The following is a 25594-nucleotide window of genomic DNA, read 5'->3' on the forward strand; positions in this document are numbered from 1 at the left end:
TAATTTTGTGTTTTCAGTAGAGATAGGGTTTAGTAGAGATGAAGTCATCCGCATGGAGATAACGGTTGAGAAAGACATGGGGAGTGCTCACTACAGCTCCTTAAGCAGAGGGTGTTTTATGATTCAAAAGTAGGCAGCCATAGAGAAGGGAAGCTACTTAGATCGATAAAGTAATCAGATTGGAAGAAGAGTGAAAGAGGCAGGGAACAGAGTCTCCTCTGCTGGAGAGGTTTCGAAAACTGGGATTGACTTTCATGAAGTCCCGAGTCATGAAATCTCAGGGGGTGACCCAACCATTATATTCACATTAAAGGAAGGTCAACAGATTTTCTTCTTTGTGCTTAGTCCATTCTCAGAAGCGTCTCTTGCCACCCTTCCCCTTCTGCTAAGTAAGGCTTAAAATTAGGAAGCATCCTTTAAAAGGCAAAAAAGGAAACAGATGAGAGAGAACACAAAGGAGACTTGGACAAGTAGAAAGTGGATGACCCAGGCTCTGTTACACATACTTGGATTCCAACTGGGACCTAGATTTGCTGAGGACGGCAGCCAGGGAGACAGGACCATGTGGCTGCTCCCAGCTCTACTCCTTCTCTGCTTCTCAGGTGAGTGGGGCTGTGGCTTTGGGGACTTGGTTTTGCAGAGGGCAGGACAGTAGGTAGAAGAGCTATCCTGGGTTCAAGCCAGAGGTAAAGTGTCCACAGAAAAGGGAAAGATACATCCATTCATTCACCTGTGCATCCTTCTGTACATTCAATCATTCATCCATGGATCCTATAAACACTTACTAAGCACTAGACATGTGCCAGGACTGTTCTGGGTGCTGTAATTAAGAGTAATTTCTGAATTGAGGGAATCAACTAACTACAATACAATGTGGAAGTTACTGTTGTAGAGACTCATTCATGTGGTGATGAGAGTATGCAACAGGGACCCCTCACTTTGTTCTTTGAAGGGTGGGAGATGTCACTGAGGCTTCACTGGAAGTTCATCCTGAAGGATGAATGAGTTGGCTGAGTGGGAAAGGAATATCTTATGGACAAGTGTGAGGATATTAAAGACTATGGAGAGTTCAAGAATTAACAATAGTTCTGTTTTGACAAAGCTTAGTGTAAAGGGGTTGGAATGGTTTGTGAGAAAGAATTAATGGGCCAGATGCAGTGGCTCACACTTGTAAGCCCAACACTTTGGGAGGCCAAGGCAGGTGGATCACCTGAGGTCAGGAGTTCGAGAACAGCCTGGCCAATAAGGTGAAACCCTGTCTCTACTAAAAATACAAAAATTAGCTGGGCGTGGTGATGTACGCATGTAGTCCCAGCTACTTGGGAGGCTGAGGCAGGAGGGTCGCTTGAACCTGGGAGGTGGAGGTTGAAGTGAGCTGAGATTGCACAACTGCACTCCAGCCTGGGTGACACAGTGAGACCCTCTCTCAAAAAAAAAAAAAAAAAAAAAAAAAGAATTAACCAAGGGTCTAAAATGCCATCCTCAACATCTACCTTAAATTCTTCCTGGAACAAGGTGTGGTGTAAACAAGTAAATGAAACTGTCCTGCAAAGGTTGGACTTTCAGAAGAGAAACTTTTATTAATAGACATTCAAAATGCAAAATGCAGGAAAACACATTTGTCTGTGGGGAAATAAGTTTAGGCTAAAAATTAGAGGACATTCTTCATGTTTGCAGAATGAATTTTATGGTTGATTTCCCTCATAAAACATAGAAACCTCTCAATGTAATGACAAGGTTCTTTCTAGAAGGGTGAGTGAAAATGACAGAGATTTAAGGGAAGAAGACCAGGTAGATGACACTGACTCAAACTCCTGGGCTCAAGCAATCCTCCTCCCTTGACCTCCCAAAGTGATGGGATTACAGGCATGGGACACTACACTCAACCAATGTTTGCTCATTTTGTATTTGAATTTGCTTCCTTTTTCTTTGCCCTTTGCATCTCTCTTTCCATTCCTATCTCATTCCCCATCCTCAGGCTCACAATGTGACCTTCACAGGTCCCTCTGAAAACCTTAACTGGGAAAGAGAGATGGAAAGGGGCAATTCTAGCATGGAGGATAAATGACAAAGAGGAAGGAAGCAAATTCAAATACAAAATAAGCAAACGTTGGTTGAGTGTAGCGGCTAACACCTGTAATCCCAGTGCTTTGGGAGGTCAAGGTAGGAGGAATGCTTGAGCCCAGGAGTCTGAGATCAGCCTGGGCAACATAGCAAGGCCCCGTCTCTACAAAATAGTAAAAAATAAAGAAAGAGCAAAACTAGAATTCTATTTATTATGCATTTTTATAGCCTACAAACACTTCCAAACAGATGATAGAATTTAACCCTCTGAGCAATTTTGTGACCTAGGCAGGGCAAATAGCATTGACTCCACTTTATAAGTAAGTTGATGATGGGATATCTGATGACATAAGAACTAAATAGACAAGCTGGAAATGAAGTCCAGATCTGTGTCCTCCACAGAGCTCTTTCCATTGGCCATAGAGGTGTCAAGAATAAGGCTAACCGAGTAATAGTCACGAAATAGCTGATCTCTCTGCAACGTCATCTGGTATTTCCATTCTGAACTGATTGCTGTCCAATATTTACTAGCTCCCATTAACCTCAAGCAACCAGCAAGCACATATTTCAAAAAAGGCACAGACGCTTTTTTATAATTCCATCAATCATTTCCAGGAACATGCTGGATTTCCTTGACACCTGCTAATCTTACATTCAGGTAACACTCTAGCAGGACAGAGGAAAGTATCTTGGAATTAGCATAACCTTCTTTTTCCTTAACTTCAGGTGCCCAGGATTATATCATGGGTCATGGAACACTCTCTTATCACTGGTCCATTCAAGACCCTCTTTTATTTTAATTATATGTAACTTAAACGTCTGTGAACTCACTGGCCAATCCGTGAACTAGAATGTTATCAACAACAAAGATCTCCCCACTCCTTCCCAATCCAATCCTGGTTCTTCGTTCAAACAACAGTAATTTGGTGTCATTTGCCAATACTTTGCATGAAAAGTTGCTTTTGTTATATTTTTATATTAAGTAGAAAATTGGGCTAAGCAACTAGAAGCCACGATCTACATCTGAGGGTCTGTGATTTAATCAGCCACAGCCTTCATCTCATCTTTTTTTTCCTCTTCTTCTTCTTCTTTTTTTTTTTTTTTTGGAGAAGGAGTCTGGCTCTGTCACCCAGGCTGGAGTGCAGCGGGGTGATCTTGGCTCACTGCAACCTCTGCTGATCAGGTTCAAGCAATTCTCGTGCCTCGGTCTCCTGAGTAGCTGGGATTACAGGCATGTGGCACCACACTTGGCTCAGTTTTGTATTTTTGGTAGAGACAAGGTTTCACCATGTTGGCCAGGCTGGTCTCACCTCCAGTCATCCGCCTGCCTTGGACTTTATCTTTTTCTTTAAGCTCACCTATCCAGGCTCTCCCCTCTGCAAGTTGCCTTGCTTTACCTCCATTTTGGAGGTGGCTTTGCTTACTGGGCTTTAGATAGTACCCTTATCCACACTCCTGTCGTGCCTCTGAAATATAAGTCTTTACGAGTGACTTCCACTTTTTTTTTTTTTTTTTTTTTTTTTTTGAGCTGGAGTCTTGCTTTGTTGCCAGGCTGGAGTGCAATGGCACAATCTTGGCTCACTGAAACCTCCGCCTCCCAGGTTCAAGCGATTCTCCTGCCTCAGACTCCTGAGTAGCTGGGACTACAGGTGCATACCACCATGCCTGGCTAATTTTTGTATTATTATTATTATTTTAAATGGAGCCTCACTCTGTCGCCCAGCCTAGAGTGCATGGCATGATCTAGGCTCACTGCAACCTCCGCCTCCCAGGTTCAAGTGATTCTCCCCTTCAGCCTCCCAAGTAGCTGGGATTACAGGCGCCTGCCAGTATGCCTGGCTAATTTTTGTATTTTTAATAGAGACAGCATTTTACCATGTTAGCCAGGCTGGTTTCAAACTCCTTACCTCTGGTGATCCGCCCGCCTTGGCCTCCCAAAGTGCTGGGATTACAGGCTTGAGCCACTGCGCCCGGCCAATTTTTGTGTTTTTAGTAGAGACGAGATTTCACCACGTTGGCCAGGATGGTCTCGATCTCTTGACCTTGTGATCTGCCCGCCTCCGCCTCCTAAAGTGCTGGGATTACAGGTGTGAGCCACAGCGCCCAGCCATGACTTCCACATTTTAAGAACCATCTTTTGTCTTTTCAGAAGATTCATTTGCATTGGTTTCATTTCAATGAGAAGGTTGCCAACTGGAGGAAATAGCCATCATGAATGCAGAAGGCCCTTTCTTTTCTAGGGTGACCTTCCAGATTTGCTAGGTTTGGGGTTCCCCATAGCACTTTTAGGCTTTTCAGGATGAGATTCTGACTCTGCAAAGGGACTGCTATTTGCTTGACTTAGAATGGCTTGAAAAGTTGTAAAGTTTGTGAGCCAGAAAGACCCCTAAACCTGGAGGTTTACCTAACAGAGACCTGGGAAAGGAAACAGTTCAGTCCAGAGGAGCTAAAAGTAAGTGGTTCTGGGCGCTGGAAGGGACGAAATGGTCCCATGGTTTCCTCTCTCAGCTGTGCTCTCCCCTGTGTGTGTGTGTGTGTGTGTGTGTGTGTGTGTATGTGTGTGACTGACAGGAAGGTGAAACATTTGCTTCCTAGCAGGGCTGAAAGAGTCCAGGTTGTAATCAGGAATGTGGAGGACAGATTCCAGAGGAGAAAGCCTCTTTCCAGAGGCCAGGGGCAGAAGGCCAGGGCAGTTTTTATGCAATTGAGGAATTAAAGACTTTTTGGGCTGGAAGGAACCTGGAAAGCTCTCTTGAGTCTGACTTCCCGTCTGAAGCTAGCATCTTATTGATTGAAGTGGCAGGAATTCTAGGACACATTCAGCTCTGAAGGGGCTGGCTCTGATCCTGGCAGAAGAAGAACCCCAAGCTCTCCAGGAATGATCCCTTTCGGAAGCAGCACAAGCAGGCCTTGGTTCCACCACCAGACTCTTGGCTGTGATGAGCCCTTTGTACCCTGTCAAACTCCCACTGTGAGAAATGCAGTCCTGAGCTCTGTCCAGAACCTGGAAGGAGGTGCTGCTGGGATGTGCCACCTCTAGGAGGAGGCTGGGGGCAGGTGGAAGGGAGGAGGTGAGGACCGGCTCTGCAATCTCAGGAGGGGTGTGCAGCTGTGGGCAACAGGTTCTTAGGGGAGAACGTAGGTGGGGAGCAGGGATTTGGGAATGGGAAGATTCCTGAAGGTACAGCATCCGGGGCAAGGAAGGTTCTTATGAGAATTAGGACAACAGAGAAATGGGGAGCGCTCAGAAGTTGCGGGGTCAGGAGCCACTTTGCTGCAGTCAAGGGAGCACAGAATGGGAGAACACAGGTTTGGAGCAGGGTTTGGGGTAGGGACTGGGAAGGGGTCAGGGTGGGGGTGACAGGTGCTACTGAGTGTGGGAGGGGCCAGGAGGGTGGGAAGAGATAGTGACAGTGAGATTGTCTCAGACCAAGCATGGCTGGTGGGGTGAGGAAGGTGTGCATGGTGGCGGCTCACACATCTGCCAAGGCATATGACAGACAGAGCCAGCTGGGGACAGAGTGGGGAGGAAAGGCAGGTGGTGGGAGGAGGGGAGAGAAATGAATGAAGCCAGAAGTCAGGGACTCCTCCATTCTCAGTCACCTCGGATCTAGATGTAATTAGCTCGGGAGCCCAGATAGTCGTAGGACTCACAGATACCAGAGGCCGTTTCACACTTTCTGCTCATTCCAACAGCTTAAGCTTCCGTGGCCCCTGTGTGTGTTCATCCTCTTATTGCTAACTCAGGTTACTTTGGGGGATGCAAAGCTCAGCCTCGTGACTGTCTTTCTCTCCCCCTCTCTCACACCCACACACACGTGCACGTGCACATGCACTCAAGTTCAGTCAAAGCCTCTTGTAAGTTTGTCAGCACTTGCTCAAGATATTGGGGCCTCTGCTGAGCATCACATCCCATAATGCCTGAACTTCTGCCTACCTACAGCCTTTCTTTTCCCTTCTCTTTCCTTCCGTATCAACTTCTCGCACTTTGCCTCCCAGATTCTAAGCCCCACTTTCCCCCCAGGACCCAAAGCACCTCACTCGGTTACAGAGAGCAGCTTCCCTCTTTCCTCTGCGTGGTGACCTCTGATACCCAAGACCTGGGGACTATTATGGGGGAAGGTGATCTTGTGTCCCAAATTCATGTAAAGAAGCTTATCAGGGCTTCCTTTGGACACAACCCCTCTTCCCAGGGCCATGTTGATTCTTCCCGGAGAGTGGTTAAGATCAGAGTGGGAGAGTTATTTTCCCTCCCACAAGAACTCTCTGAGAGTGGAGGAAACCACACGTTGTGCTTTTAAAGAATAAGCCTGAGTTGAGGAAGACCCCAGAATACATGGGTCTCACTCTAAAGGGAAGTGATCTTGTATATGACCAAATCTCATGCCTGGCAGAGGCTGCAGGGCCCGGGACAAGTCGGGACAGCTACTCTCTGCTCCTACCTCCAGCTTTGGTCTCCACGTGCTGGGGCCCCTGCGCTGTGACTTGGTGTCTCTGCTCTCACAGGGGACAGGTTTCTTCTCTCACAGGGATTCTTTGGCTTAGTCCTAAGCTCAGGTATTCCTCCAGGTCCCCATCCCAGGAAGCACCCAGGTCTCCCTGGCAACCTTCCCCTCAAGCTTCAGACAGACGGCTGCTGATAGGGCCATCTGGATGGAAACCTGGGACTCGGGCTTGTGTTTTTCAGGCTGTTTGTCTCTGATGGGCCCTGGCTCTGTGACTGGCACCGTGGGGGGCTCTCTGACAGTGTGGTGTCAGTATGAGAGCACGTACAAGGGATATAACAAATACTGGTGCCGAGGACAGTATGACACGTCATGTGAGAGCGTTGTGGAGACCAAGGGAGAAGAGAAGGTAGAGAGGAATGGCCGCGTGTCCATCAGAGACCATCCAGAGGCTCTCGCCTTCACTGTGACCATGCAGAACCTCAATGAAGATGATGCTGGGTCTTACTGGTGCAAAATTCAGACAGTGTGGATCCTGGATTCGTGGTCACGCGATCCCTCGGACCTGGTTAGGGTGTATGTTTCCCCAGGTAAGAGCTCCCCTCACTTTGGCAGCAGGGCTTTGGGGTGTGACTGGATAAGGGAACAAGGGTGGGTGGCATACTGAAGTGTGCCTCCAAGTCTTGTCTTGTCCTCAGTCACAGTGGTGTTGGGAGGAGCCCATGGCATGGGCACGGAGAGAGGCGGCTGATCCTTCAGCCTTAGGTGGGCTGGGGAGTGCACAGCTCAGGTGCCGTCACTCCCATGGGGCCCGGGCCTCACCCCATTACCCAGCATGGAGGAAGCCCCTTCATGCTAAGCCGAAGCTGTTTCCACCGTGCCCTTTGGGAAGCCTGTACCAAAGAAGAAACACTCCTGTACATTTGCAGCCTCCTCACAGAACATCCCCCTACCATGCTGTTTTGAAATATGTCTTGCTTGGGAAGTCCTTCCTGTTTAGTAGCTTCTTGAGTGGAAGCTACTCTTTCTCTTACTCCCCATATGCTAGAGGGCCGTGGAGCCGTGCCTCAATTCTTCCTGCCTCCATCAGAACTTCCGCCCTGTGACTTTCCACCTGCTTCCTTTAGATGTTGTGCCAGATGGTCACACACACCTTCTACCTGTGCTCGACAAGACTGTCCATCAGCTTCCAGGTTGCTCCCCCTCATTCAGCGGGGACCTGCCAGTGCCTCCACCTCAACCTCTGCCATTATCTTGGCAGGTTTTAATGAATAACTTGGCAATCCTGCCTTGGGTTCCTTGACATTCTCAACCTTGGTGTCCTTTATTTTCCACTCTCTTCAGAATCGCACCCCAAGGAAACATCTCAGAGCTTGTCTTCACCCAACCTGGTCGCTGCCCAGAGTCTTACACTCATACATTCTATTTTTTGACAACTTTTCATCCATCAGCTCTCCCCCATCCTAATGCCACTGTCCCTATTCTCAACCTTGTAGTGACCTTCTGTCTTCCGACTTTTCCCTCCATTTCCCCCAATTTATTGTCCCCGTCACTCCTGTTCTGACCTCACTTCCTTCCTAGGCCACTTTGAGCCCCTGAAATATATCACATTTTCTTTTTTCTCTCTTTTTTGAGATATGGTCTCACTCTGTTGCCCAGGCTGGAATGCCGTGGAGGGATCTCAGCTCACTGCAACCTCTGCCTCCTGGGCTCAAGTGATCCTCCCACCTCAGCCACCTGAGTTGTTGGGACTACAGGTGTGCTCTACCATGCGTGGCTAATTTTGTGATTTTTAGTAGAGACAGAGTCTTGCCACATTGCCTAGACAGGTCTCAAACTCCTGACCTCAAGCCATCCACCTGCCTCGGCCTCCCAAAGTGCTGGGACTATAGGTGTGAGATACTACGCCCAGCCTGACATTTTCTTCTCTTAGCAGCACCCATAACTCCCATATTCAATTTCCTTATCTACCTGACAAAACCCTCATCCCTGGATCAATCCTAAAATGAAGGCCACTAATCATCCCAGTTTGCCCAGGACTAAGGAGTTTCCTGAATGTGGGATTTTCAGTGCTAAGGCTAGAAAAGTCCTGGGAAAGTTGGTCACCCTGTCTAAAATCCACCTGCTCTAGCACTGCTGGGGGAAAAAAAAAGTAAGAAAATGGTGCCTGTGGCTGCCAGTAGAAGTTCAGAGTTTCCAACGTTACCTCCTGTACATCTACCTTCCTGAGAACACACAGGACATCAGTTTATTTCCTTCCCCACTTGCAAATTTCCATGCAATCTACGCTCATTCTTCCCCCTTCCCTTTCAGGTTGAGGACAGGCTTCCCCATCCTGTCCAAGGGTGATCCTCCTGGGGCTGGCTCCTTGTCCTGTGGTTCTCTGCCTCCCCATCCCTCTTGAACCAAATTTCCCTGCCCCCTGCCCCTTAGCCATCCACGCCATCTCCTGTCCTCAGACTCAGACTCTATCACCACGCTCACGTCTCTCACTTTCCAAAATCATCCCATGGTCTGGCATTTGCCTCTGCTAGGTGCTGCCCATGTTTCCCTCCTTCCTGCTGGCCTGAGGGTGGATCAGGCTCCTCCCCTGTGCTCCTGTTGCACCTGCTGGGGCTCCTTCCCAAGGCTGCTTCCGGCTGAAGTGAGTCCCTCTGTTTATGTGTCTCTGCCCCTCCAACGGGGTGGGGCTCAGGTCACATCCCTCAGCAAATCTCCAGCAACAGAGCGGTCGAAGGCTGCTGATCGGATCACACCAAGCCTGTGGCGGGCCCTCGGTGAAGGGCCGAACCTCCAGGACAACTGCTTTAGGGAGATCATGAGCTGGGGGTCCAGTGGCAATGAGGGAATAGACTATGTCAATAGTCTGGTGGTCACCTGAAGTCCCCAGGAGGAGCCGAGTGACAACCTATCCCCTCTCTAGGGGTGGCCTACAGTGGCCTTTCCACATGGAAAGGGCCTTTCCACATCACGCCTGTAATCCCAGCAATTTGGGAGGCCAAGGCAGGCAGATCACCTGAGGTCAGGAGTTCGAGACTAGCCTGATCAACATGGAGAAACCCCGTCTCTACTAAAAACACAAAATTAGCCAAGCGTGGTGGCATATGACTGTAATCCCAGCTACTTGGGAGGCTGAGGCAGGAGAATCACTTGAACCCTGGAGGTAGAGGTTGCAGTGAGCTGAGATCGCGCCATTACATTCCAGCCTGGATGACAAGAATGAAACTCCATCTCAAAAAAAAAAAAAAAAAAAAAAAAAGAGCATCCACCTGAAGGGTGCTTGGAGCCCCCCTCTCATGGTCTCTACAAGGCTTCTTGGGCCACAGGCTGAGCCATCTTCCTTTAGACTCCTCCTGCCCCTCCTCCTCCTGGAACTCCACATCAGGCTGCAGAAACCCAGAGAGACCCCTGCCCTCACCCCAGGCAGAGCGGGATGAAGGCAGAGCGGGCAGAGTGGTAAGAGTCTTTCTCTGAGATGCAGAGAAAGACCTGGCACTTATTGGAGGGAACTCTCATGGCTGGTTCTGGTAAAGGCTCCTTTTGTCCCTGGGGGGTTTCACCCAGGAGGTGCCCTGGATCTGGCTTCAGAGGTCTCTCCAGCCTCTTCTGTGAGTGGGTGATTCTGTGTGACTTGCTTACTGGTGTTCCTTGCATGGCTGGGAGCCCAGGCACGGCCTGATGCATCATTTTCATCTCTAACAGCAACCAAAACCCCAAGGAGGACCACACGTCCAGCCACAACTCCCATCTTCCTGATGGTGAACTCTGGGCGAAACCTCAGCACCGGGGAGGTGTTGACCAAAAATTCAGGGTAAGCGCCCAGGGCCTGGAGGCCGTGGAGGGAGCAACCCTGGGGTGGAAGCTGGTGGTGGTGGCGCACCGTGACCTGAGATCATCACTGGCTGCTGTTTCTCTCCATCTCTGGTCCTGATTCTCATACTCTGAGTCTGCATGTGGATGCTGAGTGAGAAATATCACTTGTGCTGTGAACACCTTTCCCTACGGGGCAACTACTGGGACTCAGGTCGAAGGTTGAGTTCAGGTGCATGTGCAGCCCTCGTCCCCTCCCCACCCCTTTCTGTCTCCTTCCCCATCCAGCTCTGGACTTGGGGTCCCGGTTCTGTGGCCCCTTTTAAAGGTATTTGCTCAGCTGGGAATTTTGCCACCAGGAGCTGTCTGTGGGATCTGTGGGGTGATGGGCCTGCTCCAGGCTGTGGTTTGAGTCTGTTCTCCTTCCTCTCCCAAAGATACCAAGGAAGGGCTGTGATATTGCTGCCAGACCCTGAGGGGAGGGAACAAGGAGCTGCAGCGAAACAGGGAGAGTGGCGGCCAGGCGCGGTGGCTCACGCCTGCAATCCCAACACTTTGGGAAGCCGAGAAGGGTGGATCACTTGAGTCCAGGAGATTGAGACCAGCGTGGGCAACATGATGAAACCCCGTCTCTACTAAAACACACAAAATTAGCCAGGCGTGGTGGCGCGCCTGTAGTCCCAGCTACTCAGGAGGCTGAGGTGGGAGAATCAGTGGAGCCCAGGAAGTCAAGGCTGCAGTGAGCCATGATTGCGCCACTGCACTTCAGCCTGGGTGACAGAGTGAGACGCTGTCTCAGAAAATAAAAAAAGTGAGAGATGGGACTGGTTTTAAGAAGTCAGTTGATAAAGTGGAGGCTGCGAGTGGGACAGGGATAGAGAGGGTGCTGTGGCGTGTGCTCCTGGAAGTGGGTCCTTCTTCTCTCTTCACTCCATCACCTCTCCTTGATGAGACCCCCCAGGCAGTCCTTGATGGAGGGACAAGGAGGGATGGGGGCCACAGAAGGGGCTGCCCTGGTGTAGGTCCTTTCCTCGGCTGCTCCTGGGTTATTTGGCCTCCAGAGTCAGAGCACGGGGAGAGGTGGGGAGAGAAGGGTCCTGGGGGTTCTCCCAGAGAAGTGACTCATTTTCACCGTGTCCCCCACAGGTTCCGGCTCAGCAGCCCTCACTTCCTGCTCGTGGTCCTTCTGAAGCTGCCCCTGCTCCTGAGCATGCTGGGTGCTGTCTTCTGGGTGAACAGGCCTCAGCGGGCTCCTGCTGGGAGATAGAGCCAGGCTGACCTGAAGCCCTGCAGAGCCCTGTCCCCAGGAGTGCCCTGTGCAGGGAGTCAGCCTTTCAGACTGGATGCAAGAGATCTGTGGACTCTGGAGGGATTTATTGTTCCTGTGCCTCAAAGGAGGGTCCTGTCTCTTAGAGGACATTCCTTTGGAGGCCTCAGTGTGGAGCTTGAGGGTCCTCCTTTCTCCTCCCCAGTCCCCTGCCTCCCTGCCCTCATGCCCACTTCCCAAGGGCAAGAATTCCCTGGAAGTTGGCCGGGCACCATAGTGAGTGCCTGTAATCCCAGCTCAGGAGGCTGAGGCAGGGGGATCACTTGAACCCAAGAGTTCCAGGCCAGCCTGGGCAACATAGAGAGACCCTGTCTCAAAGAGAGAGAGAGAGAGAGAGAGAGAGAGAGAGAGAGAGTAAAGGAGGGAGGAAGGGAGGGAAAAATTTTTCTGGAGGAGTCTGGCCCTTGATTCTTCTCCTTGGCATAAATGCTTCCCAGGCCAGTTTCCCCCAGGGCAATAACTACCTCCTTCCTGCAGACAGGAGGCTCCCTGAGGACACGTCCCTCACAGTCCCAGCCTTTGGGCTCACAGGGCTCCATTCTTTCTCTGGGACAACCCCCAGGGAGCTTGGTCCCGGCAGAGCTTGCTCATGCAGTTCCCAGTGTTCCACATGCTCAGGGCTCCCCTCTTCTTCTGTCGCCCCTTGGGTCTCCCTGGCTTTAAGGCTCCTTCTCTCCCTGTAACCAGGCAGTGTGTGGCTGGGCTCAGAACATCTCTGCCTGGGTGAGCCATGGATGAGCAGCTCCAGGTTAAAGTTCTGGGGCGAGTTGAAACAGTAATGGGAGAAAAAACTGGTGGGTGCCCCTGATATCACTCCTGGAATTCCCCCACCTGGGGGTGTCCTGTGCACAGGGTCAACAGAGTCAGCTCTGTCCACTTTAGAAGTCTGGCTGAGACCACCTGTTAGCAATTAACCTTTTCCACAGGCAGAGCAGACATCGTTTTTCAAAGACAGGATGGAGGACACAGAGGTGAAGGATACTTGTTCACACTTGAAGTGCATAGTGTCATCATCACTACTGGGGACCCCTGGCTCAGGAACAAGCTCGGTTGGTTTTTTGAATGTTTGTCAATTACTCCGTCTCCCTAAAGTTTGTGGGGAGGACTCCCACAATCTGCCACAAGCAAGCATCACCATCTCCACTTGCTACCTGCATCTGGACCAGTGCTCTCCCTCTGCCCCCAGGCCCGACCTCATCCTCAGCTAGTGATGCCAGTGTCCAGAGCATATGGAGCACCCCTATGAGTGCTGAGTGCTCAGGCAGAGCTGCCGTACTCTGAACTTGAGCTCTGGTGGGGCTCCCAGCTCTGTCATGCATGGTGACTCTGGGAAAGATGGGGCTGGCCCAGGACTCGTGCTGAAAGAGAAATTCAATCTAATAAGGCCCATAATAATTATATTAACCCAGGAAATATGACGATGAGCAAGAAAGGAGCTTATGATTCATTTTATGAGAAGGATAAGCTCCCAAGTCATTACAGCATAGGAAGAACTCTAGAGGCACAGAAGATGCTTCCTGATGTCAGGAGGTTGGTGAGGAGAATATCATGTCAAATTGGCCAGGTCAGAGAAAGAAGGTGACATTCGTGTGTGATGTTGAAGGAGGTATAGGGTTTCAGTGGGGCAGGGATGGAGCAACAGAGAGAGAGAGAGGACAGAGAAACTGCATAAGTGAAAGCAGAGAGGCAGGAAATAATCTTCGTAACAAGAATCACTCATAGAAGACCTATCAGCAAATGGACTGTACTGTTCACATACAGATGCTCATGGGAGGATGTGTCTAAGATTCCAATGGAGTGAAGTTTTTCTGTGGCAAGCCACATGGAACTAACCTAGAAGAACTCAGGTGGTGGTAGGTTCAGGAGGCTTAGGACTCAACTCTTACTTAAACTTTGATTAGCTATGGTGGGATGGATTTGAGCAGAACAAGATGGGATTGCAGATGTGTTGTAGGATGACTTGCCTAGCAGATGTAGCAAAGTCTGAAAGGAAGAATCTGGGAGTCCAGAGTCTCAAGCCTGGAAAACCAGAGAAATGGGGCGTCATTGACAGAAGTAGGAAAGTCAAGAGCAGGTTTGGTTGATGCAGAGCTTAGTTTTCTGGGTGTTTGGAATTATCTGGCAGAGAGGTCTAGCAGATAGCTAGAGATCTGGGTTAGCAGAGTGTGGAGCGCTGGAGAGGAATGTGTGTAGAAAGATTAATTGGAGGCCAGGAAAAAGTGAAAGCATGGGGAGAAGAGGTCAGAACCAAGGACAGAGCCCCTGGGGCACCTACATTTAAAGACAAAGGGTAGGAGGAAGAGACATTGAACAAGGAGCTGGAGCAGAAACAAACAGGTGGAAGATGAGAAGTCAAGGGCCATGAATGTTTCAAGGAGGAAAGCAGAGCTGGAGAGGTGGAGGAGGACCGCGATTGAGAGGCGGCTATTGAACTTATCATTCATAAGGTCACTAACGAAGTTCAGAAGAGCGTATCAACAGAGCAATGTGAGCAGAAGCCAGAAGGGAAGAGTTAAGAAAGAGTAGACAGATGGCAGACAGCAGGTGCAGGAGAAAGAAACAGTGGCTTCTCCATGCTTTGAATTTTCCATTCTCCCTTACTCCCTTTTTTCCCTCTATTTTTCCATTCTTTTTTCCCTTTATTTACTCATTCATTCAATAAACTTTTATTGTGTGTCTATGGTGCACTGTTCTGGGCGTTACAGATAAGGACTTAAACTATGCAGAGTCCCTACTCCTTTAGAAGGGAAGATTAAGATGTAGACTAACAATAGCGATGCAGCGTGTTAGAATTTGTGTCAGGGGTCTGCACAGTGCTCTGCGCGGACACAGAAGTGAGGCGGAGAAGGAAAATTGAGGGCTTGATTTATAAAAATAAGGCAGAAGACTGGGGGATGATTTTCCCAGACAATGGTAGGGGAGAGTCATAGAGCATGCTGGAAACCAGGACCTTCAGGAACCACATTACCGTTACCATGTGTGCAGAGTGCACGTGAGGGAGAAATGAGATATGGGGCTGGAGCCTCGTTATGAAAGGGCTGCATGGCAGACCAAGGGGTTTGGATTGAGTTCTAGAGACCACAGAGAGCCCCTGGAGGTTTTAATTTTTGAAACTTTTATTTTGAAAAAATTATAGACTTAACATTGCTAATATAACATAGAGACCTGTGAATCCTTCATCCAGTGTCCTTCAATGGCGACATATTATATAACTGTAGGACAATACCCAAACCAGGAAACTGGCATTGTTACAATACTGTTAACTGGACTGCAGACTTTTTTCAGTTTTCACCATTTTTAGCATGCATTGGTTTATGGATGTGTTTGTGTAGAGCTGCATGCAATTTTATAGATCCAGGTAACTACCACCCCAGTCAAAATACAGAAACAATTCATCATCACAAGGATCTCCCTCATGCTGTCCCTTGTATTTGCACACCTATCCCATTCCTGTCCCCTGGAAACCACTAATCTGTTCTCCATGTCTACAGTGTTGTACTTTTGAGGACAAATGAAATTATGCAGTATGTAATATTTTGAGATTGACTTTTTTATTCACTGAACCTTGAGATTCATACAAGTTGTTGCACTTACCACAACCAATAGTTGATTCCTTCCTATTGCTCAGCCGGATTCCACTGCGTGAGTGTACAATAATTTGTTTAACCATTCACCCACTGAACCCAAGCAAGACATGTCTATGCAAGTAATGGCTGCTGGACTGTGACCTTTGAGTAAAGGATACGTGTTTCAGAGCCTCATTTTTATGCTTGGGACCATATGGTGCCCCCAGCAGGCTTGGGAAGTGACCTTCTAAAGCGCACAGATGGGCCTGCAGGGATGCTGTGTGGGCCAGCTCCAGGCTGCCATTCAGAGGCAGAACCAACTCTGCTCTCTGGCCTTGTGACTGGGGACCAGGTGGCTTCACCCCTTCAGGTGCTGCTATTCTTATATGTGACATGAAGGTACTAAATGATGATTCTTCCATGAGGCAGTTTAAAAACACGGCTGCAAATTTCTTGACACTACTTCCATTAAGAGTTGGGGCTTATGTCACTTCCCCTTGGGTCTGGGTGAGTTGTGACTGTTTCAACCAGTGGACTAGAACAGTGTTTCTCAACGGTTTTTTCATTGTTATCCTAGGAAAACAATATCCCTAAAAAAAAAATCCCTAAAAAGGAATATCCCTAAATATCTCCCCTCATGAAACATTAATACCAAAGACGTATTGTACATCTATCCATCCATCCATCCATCCATCCACCCATCCACCCATCCACCCATCCACCCATCCATCCATCCATCCACCCATCCACCCACCCATCCATCCATCCATCCATCCATCCATCCATCCATCCATCTATCCATCCATCCATCCATCCATCCATCTATATCTGCGTTTTATATCAAAAAGAGTAAAAATATTTTTTCACCCTGCAAGAACCAATATTTGCCCCTATGGGGAATGCATGCAAGAGGGCCTCTGTATGGCTTCCAAGGCTAGGTCAGAAGAAACCCTGCAGCTCCCTCCTTAGTCTCTTGAAACACTTGCCCTCTGGATGGTCTGTGGATATTCCCTTTTAGAACCCAGCTGTCACAGAAAGGCCACATGTAGGGCCTCTGGGCAACAGTCCCAGCAGAGCTGTCTTGGATCACCCCAGCCCATGCTCCAGACTCATGGGTGAAGAAGCCTCCAGATGACAATAGCAACCAGCCTGTGTGGCCAGGGTTCACACATTGCTACAACTCAGGCTGTTCTCCCATGCTTAGCAGCGCGCAGGCTGCTGGAGCCTGAGGTCTTGCCCTTTCTCACACATGAACCATATGGACACAGTCAGTCAAGATGTGGCAAGTGGTGAGTGTTCCCAAAAACAAACTTTCCACTGTGTCAATAGCCCTCCATGCTCTGCTCTCCACGCTCTGCCCTCCACTCTCTGCCCTCCATGCTCTGCCTTCCATGCTCTACCCTCCATGCTCTACCCTCCATGCTCTGCCTTCCATGCTCTACCCTCCATGCTCTGCCCTCCATGCTCTGCCCTCCATGCTCTACCCTCCATGCTCTGCCTTCCGTGCTCTGCCCTCCATGCTCTACCCTCCATGCTCTACCCTCCATGCTCTGCCTTCCGTGCTCTGCCCTCCATGGCTCTGCCCTCCATGCTCTGCCCTCCATGCTCTGCCCTCCACACTTTTCCCTCCATGCTGTGCCCTCCATGCTCTGCCCTCCACGCTTTGCCCTCCACGGTCTGCCCTCCACGCTCTGCCCTCCATGGCTCCTGACACTACTCTTGGCAAATCTTCAACCTCATTCAAAGAAAAGTTATAAAGCAAACCAGCAGCTGTTTACAGCTGATGAGGTCAAGGAGAAGAAATGAACACTAGCAAATGGCAGTTGAAGAATCCATCTCAGGAAAGGAAGTGCTCAAGGCAATAGAGGAAGAGTTCAGATGGAAAATTCCCCTCCTTAGAGAAATTACAGACAACAAGATCTCTCCAAAAAAAGGAGCTAAGAAAAGAAATATAGTAATTTTAAAAAAAGTATTTAAAGTAAAATATGGAGGAAAAAATGAGCAGACAGAGCTCAGGAAGAATGTAAGTGGAAGAGAATAATAATCCCAACAACTTTATTGAGAGGAAATATATACACGTTTGAAAGTTAGAAAAAGAGGTGTGTTGTTATTTAATTACGAGTGAATTGGGGGGACTGAAACATGAGGGTTGAGCATCCTGCATTTGCTGTCGCACAGCTCGAGAGGTGGAAGGGGCCAAGCTTGGGTTGAATCAGGAGTGGGTGGTGGTGGCTGTGCCAGTTCTGAGCCAGGTGGAGGATGGAGAGTGTCATAGGCACAAAGGGGTTAGAGCCAAGCCCCTTTTGGGATGGAAAAGTCCAGACGGGCCCTGGGGCCTCTGCAACTGAACTATAGTCCATTATCTCTGACAGGGTCATCCTGGAGCCACAAGGAAAGGAGGACTGAGGGAGGATCCATGAAGGTGAGAGGCAGATGCCTCCAAGGAATCAGTGTGTAAGAGGGGTTGTCCTTTCTTTTATCTGCTCCCGAGGCAGAGGTGGCGGAAGGCAGAGAGGCCCCCTTGGCATCCCTGTGTTGTGTAGCGCTGGCCGGGAGTGGGATCGCATTCCTGAGGCCAGGATGAGGGATGCTTCCTCTCTGCAGGGATCCTTGTCTCCTGGGGAACTATAATTGCTGCTTATTACCCGATAGGAGGCCACAGGTTCTACTTGTTTCCTCCAAGGGTGTCGATGGTGTGGGAGCTGCGGTTCCCTGGCTCAGGCTGTGACTTTGTTTCCCCCCAGAGGCCCCCTTAGCATTGCTCACTCGTAGCGCAGTGCAGAGCAGGTCCAGGAGCAGCAGCCCCTTCAGGGAGATCGGGAGCAGGAAGTGGATGTTGCAGAGCAGGATCCTGGACAAAGCGGTCAAGATACCAAGAGTGAGCCGCCTCTTCCCCAACCAACACCTGCCACCCTGCTCAGCTGCCTGGTCCCCAAACAGGGAAGCCCCCTGCAAGGGACAAAGTCATGCCACCCGGAGACTGAGCCTCCAGGGGCTTCCCCATAGGCTCAGTTTGAGGCCCGGCCCCTTCGCTGCCCTTGGCTGTGACTGCCCTGCCTTTAAATTTATTTGCAGAGATGGTGTCTCACTATATCCCCCAGGCTGGTTTTGAACTGCTGAGCTCAAGTCATCCTCCTGCTTTGGCCTCCCAAAGTGCCGAGATGACAGGCGTGAACCACTGCGCCCAGCCAGGCCTGCCTTTGGTCTTCTGTCCCACAGTCCTTGCTGCTCACCTGTGTCCCGCCAAGCTCGAGGGTCTGCTGTGTCCTGTCTTCCTGCTTCTGTTCCTCTCTCTGCCTGTGTCTCCCTTTGTAACTTCTGCCCATCTTTCAAGCTCAAATCTAGTTATTATTACCCCTTTGAAGCAGAGGAAGATATTCCCCCACTTCCATCAACCTGGCTATTTATCTACTTGGTTCTCCCGTGAGGCGTTTCTTCCTGCTTGGGGACCCACTTTATGACCGCAGATCTGAGACCTGCTGCCTCATATCGCCCACATGTTTAATACTTGGTCTAGTTAAATTAGTGGGTTCTGGGGAGTCCCCATCAGTGTTTAAGAGTCTGATTTCCCAATCTTATTCCTCATCCACTCCCCAACACCCGGTGCCAGGGCCCCTCCCCGCAGGCCACCCCTGTTCTCTCCCTGAAGCTGGCCTCCAGCCCAGGCAAAGAAGCAGTGATGAGTCATATGAATTTCGCTCAGGGTTTTCTTGAGCGAGAGCAGGCCTGCCATATTGCACATCCTAAAAATACCCTTTAAACCACTGTGCTCTTCTTGTAAGTTCCACTCCCCGTGGTCTTGCAAGTTCCACTGCACCCTTGGTCTCTCCCTGCCAAGTTTCCCCTTGTGCCTCTCCTGTCTCGCTAGAAGTCCTGGCACTGCCATCTCCGCTCAGCAGAACAACCACTCTGCAAACAGTGGAGCGGGACGAAAGCCAGGTCAGGAAGCATCCCCAGCGCCTCGCCTCTTCCGGACTCCTAGGGAACACAGGCTCGGTGCTGGCAGGCTCCAGGGAATGAGACCCTTTGAAAGGAAGGGAGTTGGACTGGAGAAGGGAAGGGAGCCAGTGGAGCACGGAAGGCAGGATCCAGGGAGAGAATGGGCTTTGACCCTGGACTTTGAGGGATCTTGAAGCACCAGGGCTGTGTTGGGGTTAAACAGGGGCAGCTGCGTTTGCGCTGTGACGAGACATCCTATTGATCTGTCAAAGGGAGGTGGGCTTCGGGTTGATGTCCATGTCCCTCTACCATGCTGGGAATGTGAAAGAAAAGCAAGGGGCCCAGCTTCCTGCTCTCTCGCCCTGCCCTTCCCTAGCCTTGGCTGGGGAGTTGCAGCGATGGGCACACCCCTGCCTGTGACTGTGGTAGGCAGAATAGTGAACACCACCAACGATTTCCTAACCCCAGAGCCTGTTAATATATTTGATTACATGCAAGGGGGAGTTAAGGCAGTGGGTCAATTTGATACTGCTCATCAGCTGACCCAGGGTGGATTATCCTAGATCATCTGGCTGAGCCCAGTGGAATCACCAGCGTCCTTATAAATGAAAGTAGGAGGCAGGAGAGTCAGTGGAGCGATGCACTGTGGGAGGCTCCACTGACCTTTGTTGGCTTTCAGTAGGAAGGGGCCATGAGCCAAGGAATGTAGGTGGCCTCTAGAAGCTGGAAAAGGCAAGGGAACAGGTCCTCCCCTGGAGCCTCTAGAAGGAATGAGCCCTCTTAACACCTTGATTTCAGCCCGGTGAGACCCATTTCAGACTTCCGGTCTCCACAGCTGTATGATCACGAGATTGTGTTGTTTTAAGCCACCAAGTTTGTAACGATCAGTTACAGCAGCCACAGGAAAACCACACAGAGAGCTGCCCTTCCAGAACACCCAAAGCTTCAACTTGCTTTTGCCTCCTGGGGCTTGAGGGACTTGGCGGAGCATGGAGCCCAGAGCCTGCTCTCTGGAGCTCAGCCTGTTGCAGCTCCTTGAGGAGAATCTCCTGCAGTGCTCAGGTGTAGACGGGAGGGGAAGGCCCACTACACACTTCACTGTCTCTCGCCTGACCAGCGCCACATGAGGGTCTCTGGCGAGAGCCCCTGAAGGAGTGGTCGTGGGGTAGCCTAGGGAAAAGTCTGTGGGAGCCCAGCTCTGCTCACCTGGTGAGGGGCTGGTAAGAGCCGTGGGCTGGGTGCTGTTGGTGCTCTGGGTGAGAGAAGGCCAGGAGGCCAGAACTGTTGGAATGGTTGTTCTCAGAGGTTCTGCTGTGTCTGCTGTCCCAGGTGAAGCTGTGTCTGCTGTCCCAGGCACAGCTGTGTTCCTTTTCCCAGGCACAGCTGTTTCTGCTTTTCTAGGTAACGCTGTGTCCATTGTCCCAGACCCAGCTGTGTCTTCTGTCCCAGGTGCAGCTGCGTCTGTTGTCGTAGGTTCAGATGATTTTCTTGGATTTGCTGCTGGACACACGAAGGATAGTTTTGAGGGTAACCTAGGCGGCTTCCCCATGGCTCACGTCACCCCTTACCCCTCCAAGGACTGTGAAGCATTTAGTCTTAGCACTACAGGTCAGACACAGTTGTTTTGTTTTGTATCTTTTTGGTATCTTATCTAAAATGTAACATTATTTCATTTACAAACACACACCACTGTACCACCCATGAAGGACTTGTGGTGAGAGGCTAGGTAGGCAATTGACAAATACTCAGCTTAGGCAATTGACAAATACTCAGCTTAGTCCCAGAGTCCTGCGTTGCACAGCTGAGCATTGAGAATCACACTCTGTTTTCTTGAAGTTCTACATCAGAGCCAAACAGATCTTCTCTTGAGTCTCATCCTGGGTTCAAGCAGGCTCTTTGTTGCCTGCTGTGTAGCGAAGTGACCCTAAGAGCCAGCTGCCCCGCCCTGGGCCCTGCATGGGAACTCAGGACTCCTTCCCCCTGCAGCTGGGCAGAGCATCTGTTTCCAGCTGAGGTTTTCCTGCCTCCCAAAAGCTTCCTTATTTCACTAGGCTTGGAGGGACTCTCCCCCAGCTCTTCCTTTCCTTCCACTCATGCCTTTGTTCTCTTTTTAAGTCAATTTCTGAAACATTCTAAAACCAGCACACTTCCCCACTGCACACGCACACAGGCACACCACATCTGCATATACTAAGCTGAAAATGACTTTTCCCTGCTTTGTAAATGGGCCCACAAGTAACAGATATATGATTGAGCTATAGCATCTGTGTGTGTGCACGGGGAGCTGACAGTTTCCCTGGTGCCTGTGGTGGAGATGACACTGATGTCTCTGGGGGCTGGGCTGTGGAGTGAGGGTGACAGCCTGACTCTCTTTCTGGGAGCCCCCCGTTCTAAGTTCTCAGGCTCCTCAAAGACTCAGGGCAGCCAGAGGAGGCCCGTGGGAAGGCTCTGCACTATGCTGGGCTCTGTTTTTCCCTCTTTCAGGAATGGATCAGAGTCTCCCATGCCCTCGTTTGTCCATATGTCACCAGAGGAGGGAGAGGAAGAGAGAGAGGTGGCTCCAAGGAGAGGGTCACCAATGGGCTCTTGGTCACTACATGCTTGTCCTGCAGCTGAGACCTCTGGGGTTGCGATTTTCTTGCATTCCCCTCCCTGTACACCTGACAAGTCCTCCCATCAGGCTGGGGCTGCTCTGAGGGGGCAGGGGTTGCCCCCAAGTGACTTGCAGAAGAGAACCCGCCTTCTTTCTCACCCTGCACTGAGCCTGCCCAAGCTGAGACGGTTCTGCTTGGCTCCCTCTGATCATAGCAGATGGAGACGTACAGAGACGCTGAGGCTTGCTCTGTCTTCCAGTCTCTCCAGAATCTTGGTGTAACCCCTCCCCCAACACACACACGTGCACATGCACACACACAGGCACAGGCACACAGGCACACAAGCAAACACAGACATGTACACACGGACACACACTGGCCCATTTGTACACATGCATCTATGCACAGCACACACATAGACACAGGCAAGCCTAGGCACGCATACACAGGCACACACAGGCACGCATAGGCACATGCACACGGGTGTCCCAGGGCGATGTCAAGACAGCATCACCGAATCCTCCTGGGTCAGCACCAGAGCTCAGTACAGGAGGGAGGCGCTCCTACCTGGGTAAACGGTCATTGCAACTTGGACCCCAAGGTCAGTGCCCATCCTCTCGATCCCACACCAGTAGGTGTCAGTGTTGGATCTCCGGAGCATCTTCATGATTATGGTGAACACACGGTGTTTCCGATTGTCCCTGATGGACCCTCGGTCTCTCCCTGCTGTTTGCTCTGATCCTGTGATTGTAACGAGGATTTTGTTTCCGCGGCACCACTTGCTGTAGGTTTCCCAGCATTGGTCATAATCACACTGCACTGTCAGTGAGTCCCATTCTGTGCCCCACACAGCTTCAGGACCATAGATCAAGAAACACCCTGGAAGACAGAATGCAACGTCCAGATCGTCCCTCCCTGGGCACCACCAAGGGCTTCCAGCACCTCCCTGGGGACCGACCAAGAGCTTTTATCCTCGGCCCCTAAATTGTCAAATTCTCATATCCATTTGTTCCTTAATTCCCCGGCAGTATTTCATTTGTTGTCACCCCTCTGACAAAGTTCTCCTGAGGGCTCCAACTGCCCAACACAGTGGCCTGTTCATGCACCATACTAGTGACCACTGAATGCCCTCTCATTTTGGAAACCTTCCCTCCTTTGCCCTGAGGTGATACTCACTTCCCCACCAATCCCTGGCTCTCATTGCAGCCACCAGCTTATTATATTTATTTATTTATTTATTTGGAGACAGAGTTTTGTTCTTGTTGCCTAGGCTGGAGTGCAATGGTACAATCTCAATTCACTGCAACCTCCGCCTCCTGGGTTCAAGCAATTCTCCTGCCTCAGTCTCCCGAGTAGCTGGGATTACAGGCAAGTGCCACCACGCCTGGCTAATTTTGTATTTTTAGTAGAGACAGGGTTTCTCCATGTTGGTCAGGCTGATCTTGAACTCCCGACCTCAGGTGATCTATCTGCCTCGGCCTCCCAAAGTGCTGGGATTACAGGTGTGAGCCACCGCGCCTGGCCAGCCACCAGGCTGAACAGGTAGACGTCCTGGCTTCCCCCAACTCCTCCGTCCGCTGGCACTGCACCCCACACACCTAAAACTCTCTCCTGTGAGTCTGTACATGTGATAAAGTTTCATGGAACCAAACACACCCACACCCACACCCACACACACCCAACACTCACACACCCATGCACGCACTGAGTGCACGGTAGTTTTTCTTTGCCTAAGCACCACGCTATTTTTGTCTCCATACCTTTGCACAAGTTGCTCCCTTTGCCCAGGAAGTTTTCTCTTCCTTGCTTGATGGACTCAAACCTTTATTCCCCTCCCCAAAGGGTTGGTTCGGTCCCTCCCTGGTGCCACCAGACCACTTTGTCCCTGTTTCAGTTGTTGCGCTTACAACATTGAACAATGGTCTGGTCTGTGAACAATGGTCTGGTCCAGAGCAGAAGCTCAAGCAGGCTGATGTGTGGGGTTTACTTACATTCCAGAGAGCGATGACATCCTTGCCTCATTGCCTGTCTTCCTCCTGTAACTCTGAGCTGCTCCATTTTGGCTACAAGTCAAGACAAGCTGTGGAGGCTTCTAAACTAACCAGATATCTGAACCCTGCCATGACTGAGTGGGTCTGAGCTGGAACCTGAGTGTCTGTGCTCCTTTAAGGTTCCTCAGGGATTCATGCATTTGAGTTTGTGTATATGTGTATATATGCATGTATGTATGTATGTATCTACCTATTTATCTGTCCTTTCATCTATCTGTCCACCTGTCTGTGCATCTATCTGTCTCTCATCTATCATCCCTCCGTTTGCTTCTCTCTTATCTATCTGTCTATCTATCTATCTATCTATCTATCTATCTATCTATCTAATATCTATTATCTGTCTATCTATCTATTATCTATCTATCTATTATCTATCTATCTATCTATTATCTATCTATCTATCTATCTATCTATCTATCTATCTATCTATCTATCATCTGCCAGGGTTGAGAAGAATCAGAATCCTAGAAAGCAGACACCATTTATGTTATTTTTTCTTTCCCCAACACCTAACCTAGTAACTGTCAGATAACAAAACATTCCTTCCTTCTTTTCTTTCTCTTTTCCTTCCTTCCTTCCTTCCTTCTTTCTTATGTGTGCATGGATGAGTGCATTTTCCCCAACTTGTCTCCTTCCTTCCAGCACAGACCCTCTCTGTTTCCTGCCCAGCCTTTCGGGTTCCGGTTCCTCAATCCCCAGGCCCACTTACCTGGGAGGATGAGAAGGAGCAGGGCCAGTGAGTGCCACATGCCCCTGCCTGTCTGAGTTCTCTTCCTGGTGATGAATTAATACTAGCTGCCCTCCAGAAACTTGTAACTGAGTCCAGAGGCAAACTGCTTTCTATTTGTCTAAGTCATTTTTTTGTTGTTGTTGTTTTCTCAACTGCTTCCTTTTTTTTTCTTTAGTTAGGGTTAACTTCCTAAATTCATGAATTAAGAGAAACGTGGTGCTGTCCTTTGGGATTGTGTGTGGTGTTACGATACGTCTTCAATGAACTGGGGAAGCAAAGAGTCCAGGCCTGGCCTGGGCTCCGTCTGCAGCTGTCTGTGATTTAGGAGCATCTTCCAGCAACACAGGGAAGGGAGTACAGTGAGGCTCAGAGCATGGATGGAAGGGATTGAAGGAGGCGCCCTGGCTTTGCCTCAGAGCGTGGACGGAAGGGATTGATGGAGGCGCACTGGCTTTGCCTCAGAGCGTGGACGGAAGGGATTGATGGAGGCGCGCTGGCTTTGCCTCAGAGCGTGGACGGAAGGGATTGATGGAGGCGCCCTGGCTTTGCCTCAGAGCGTGGACGGAAGGGATTGATGGAGGCGCGCTGGCTTTGCCTCAGAGCGTGGACGGAAGGGATTGATGGAGGCGCGCTGGCTTTGCACTTTGGGAAGAACACAGCACAACGCTCCCACCCAGCCTCGCTGGAGAAACAGCCTGTGCCCCAGGCTCTTTCCAGGCAGCCCCACAGCAGGTCATCTCAAACCACTGGGCTGTTGCCTCTTCTGGAGCCTGACTCAGTGCTCCTGCCTCGGAAAGCTTCCTCTGGGGTCCCGAGTCACTCCAAATTGGAGGCTCCCAGTAGGGAGTTGGGGAAGGGGAAGTTGCCTTTCTTCTCTAGCCCCACTTTGCCCTGGTTTCTTCCTCCCTATCTCTGCACATTTTCCCTGTGGTTGGTTGTTGGCCAGTCTCACTGCACCAAAACTGCTTACTCTATTGATCCCCAAAGTGACTTGCCTAGACTCTCCCATCTTCCTTCAGATGGTCGCCTCCCTCCTCTGTCACCTGCTCCCTCTTCCTCTCCTCTTTC

At 50.2% G+C, this 25594-nt stretch overlaps 1 protein-coding gene and 1 long non-coding RNA gene across 2 annotated transcripts; one reads left to right on the plus strand and one right to left on the minus strand.

Moving 5' to 3' along the window:
* Positions 1–262: 262 nt before the first annotated feature.
* Positions 263–14639, plus strand: CD300E (CD300e molecule). Its single transcript, XM_008011866.3, has 4 exons — positions 263–602; positions 6752–7099; positions 10212–10320; positions 11466–14639. Exons 1-4 carry the CDS (start codon positions 440–442, stop codon positions 11584–11586), a joined length of 741 nt encoding a protein of 246 aa, XP_008010057.1. The 5' UTR covers positions 263–439; the 3' UTR covers positions 11587–14639.
* A 2709-nt stretch (positions 14640–17348) lies between these two features.
* Positions 17349–24614, minus strand: LOC103243082 (uncharacterized). The gene is made up of 3 exons (XR_005238719.2): positions 24506–24614; positions 18446–20648; positions 17349–18063 (listed from the first exon to the last, which is right to left on the minus strand). It is a non-coding gene; the product is annotated as an uncharacterized lncRNA (long non-coding RNA).
* Positions 24615–25594: the final 980 nt, after the last annotated feature.

The sequence above is a fragment of the Chlorocebus sabaeus genome, chromosome 16, assembly GCF_047675955.1.
Source record: "Chlorocebus sabaeus isolate Y175 chromosome 16, mChlSab1.0.hap1, whole genome shotgun sequence".
Lineage (NCBI taxonomy): Eukaryota > Metazoa > Chordata > Mammalia > Primates > Cercopithecidae > Chlorocebus > Chlorocebus sabaeus.

Coding starts and splice junctions, on each gene's coding strand:
- CD300E (XM_008011866.3), top strand. CDS start 440: ATGAGAGAGAACACAAAGGAGACTTGGACAAGTAGAAAGTGGATGACC. Junction 603..6,751: donor ACTCCTTCTCTGCTTCTCAG/GTGAGTGGGGCT, acceptor TGTGTTTTTCAG/GCTGTTTGTCTCTGATGGGC. Junction 10,321..11,465: donor GTGTTGACCAAAAATTCAGG/GTAAGCGCCCAG, acceptor TGTCCCCCACAG/GTTCCGGCTCAGCAGCCCTC.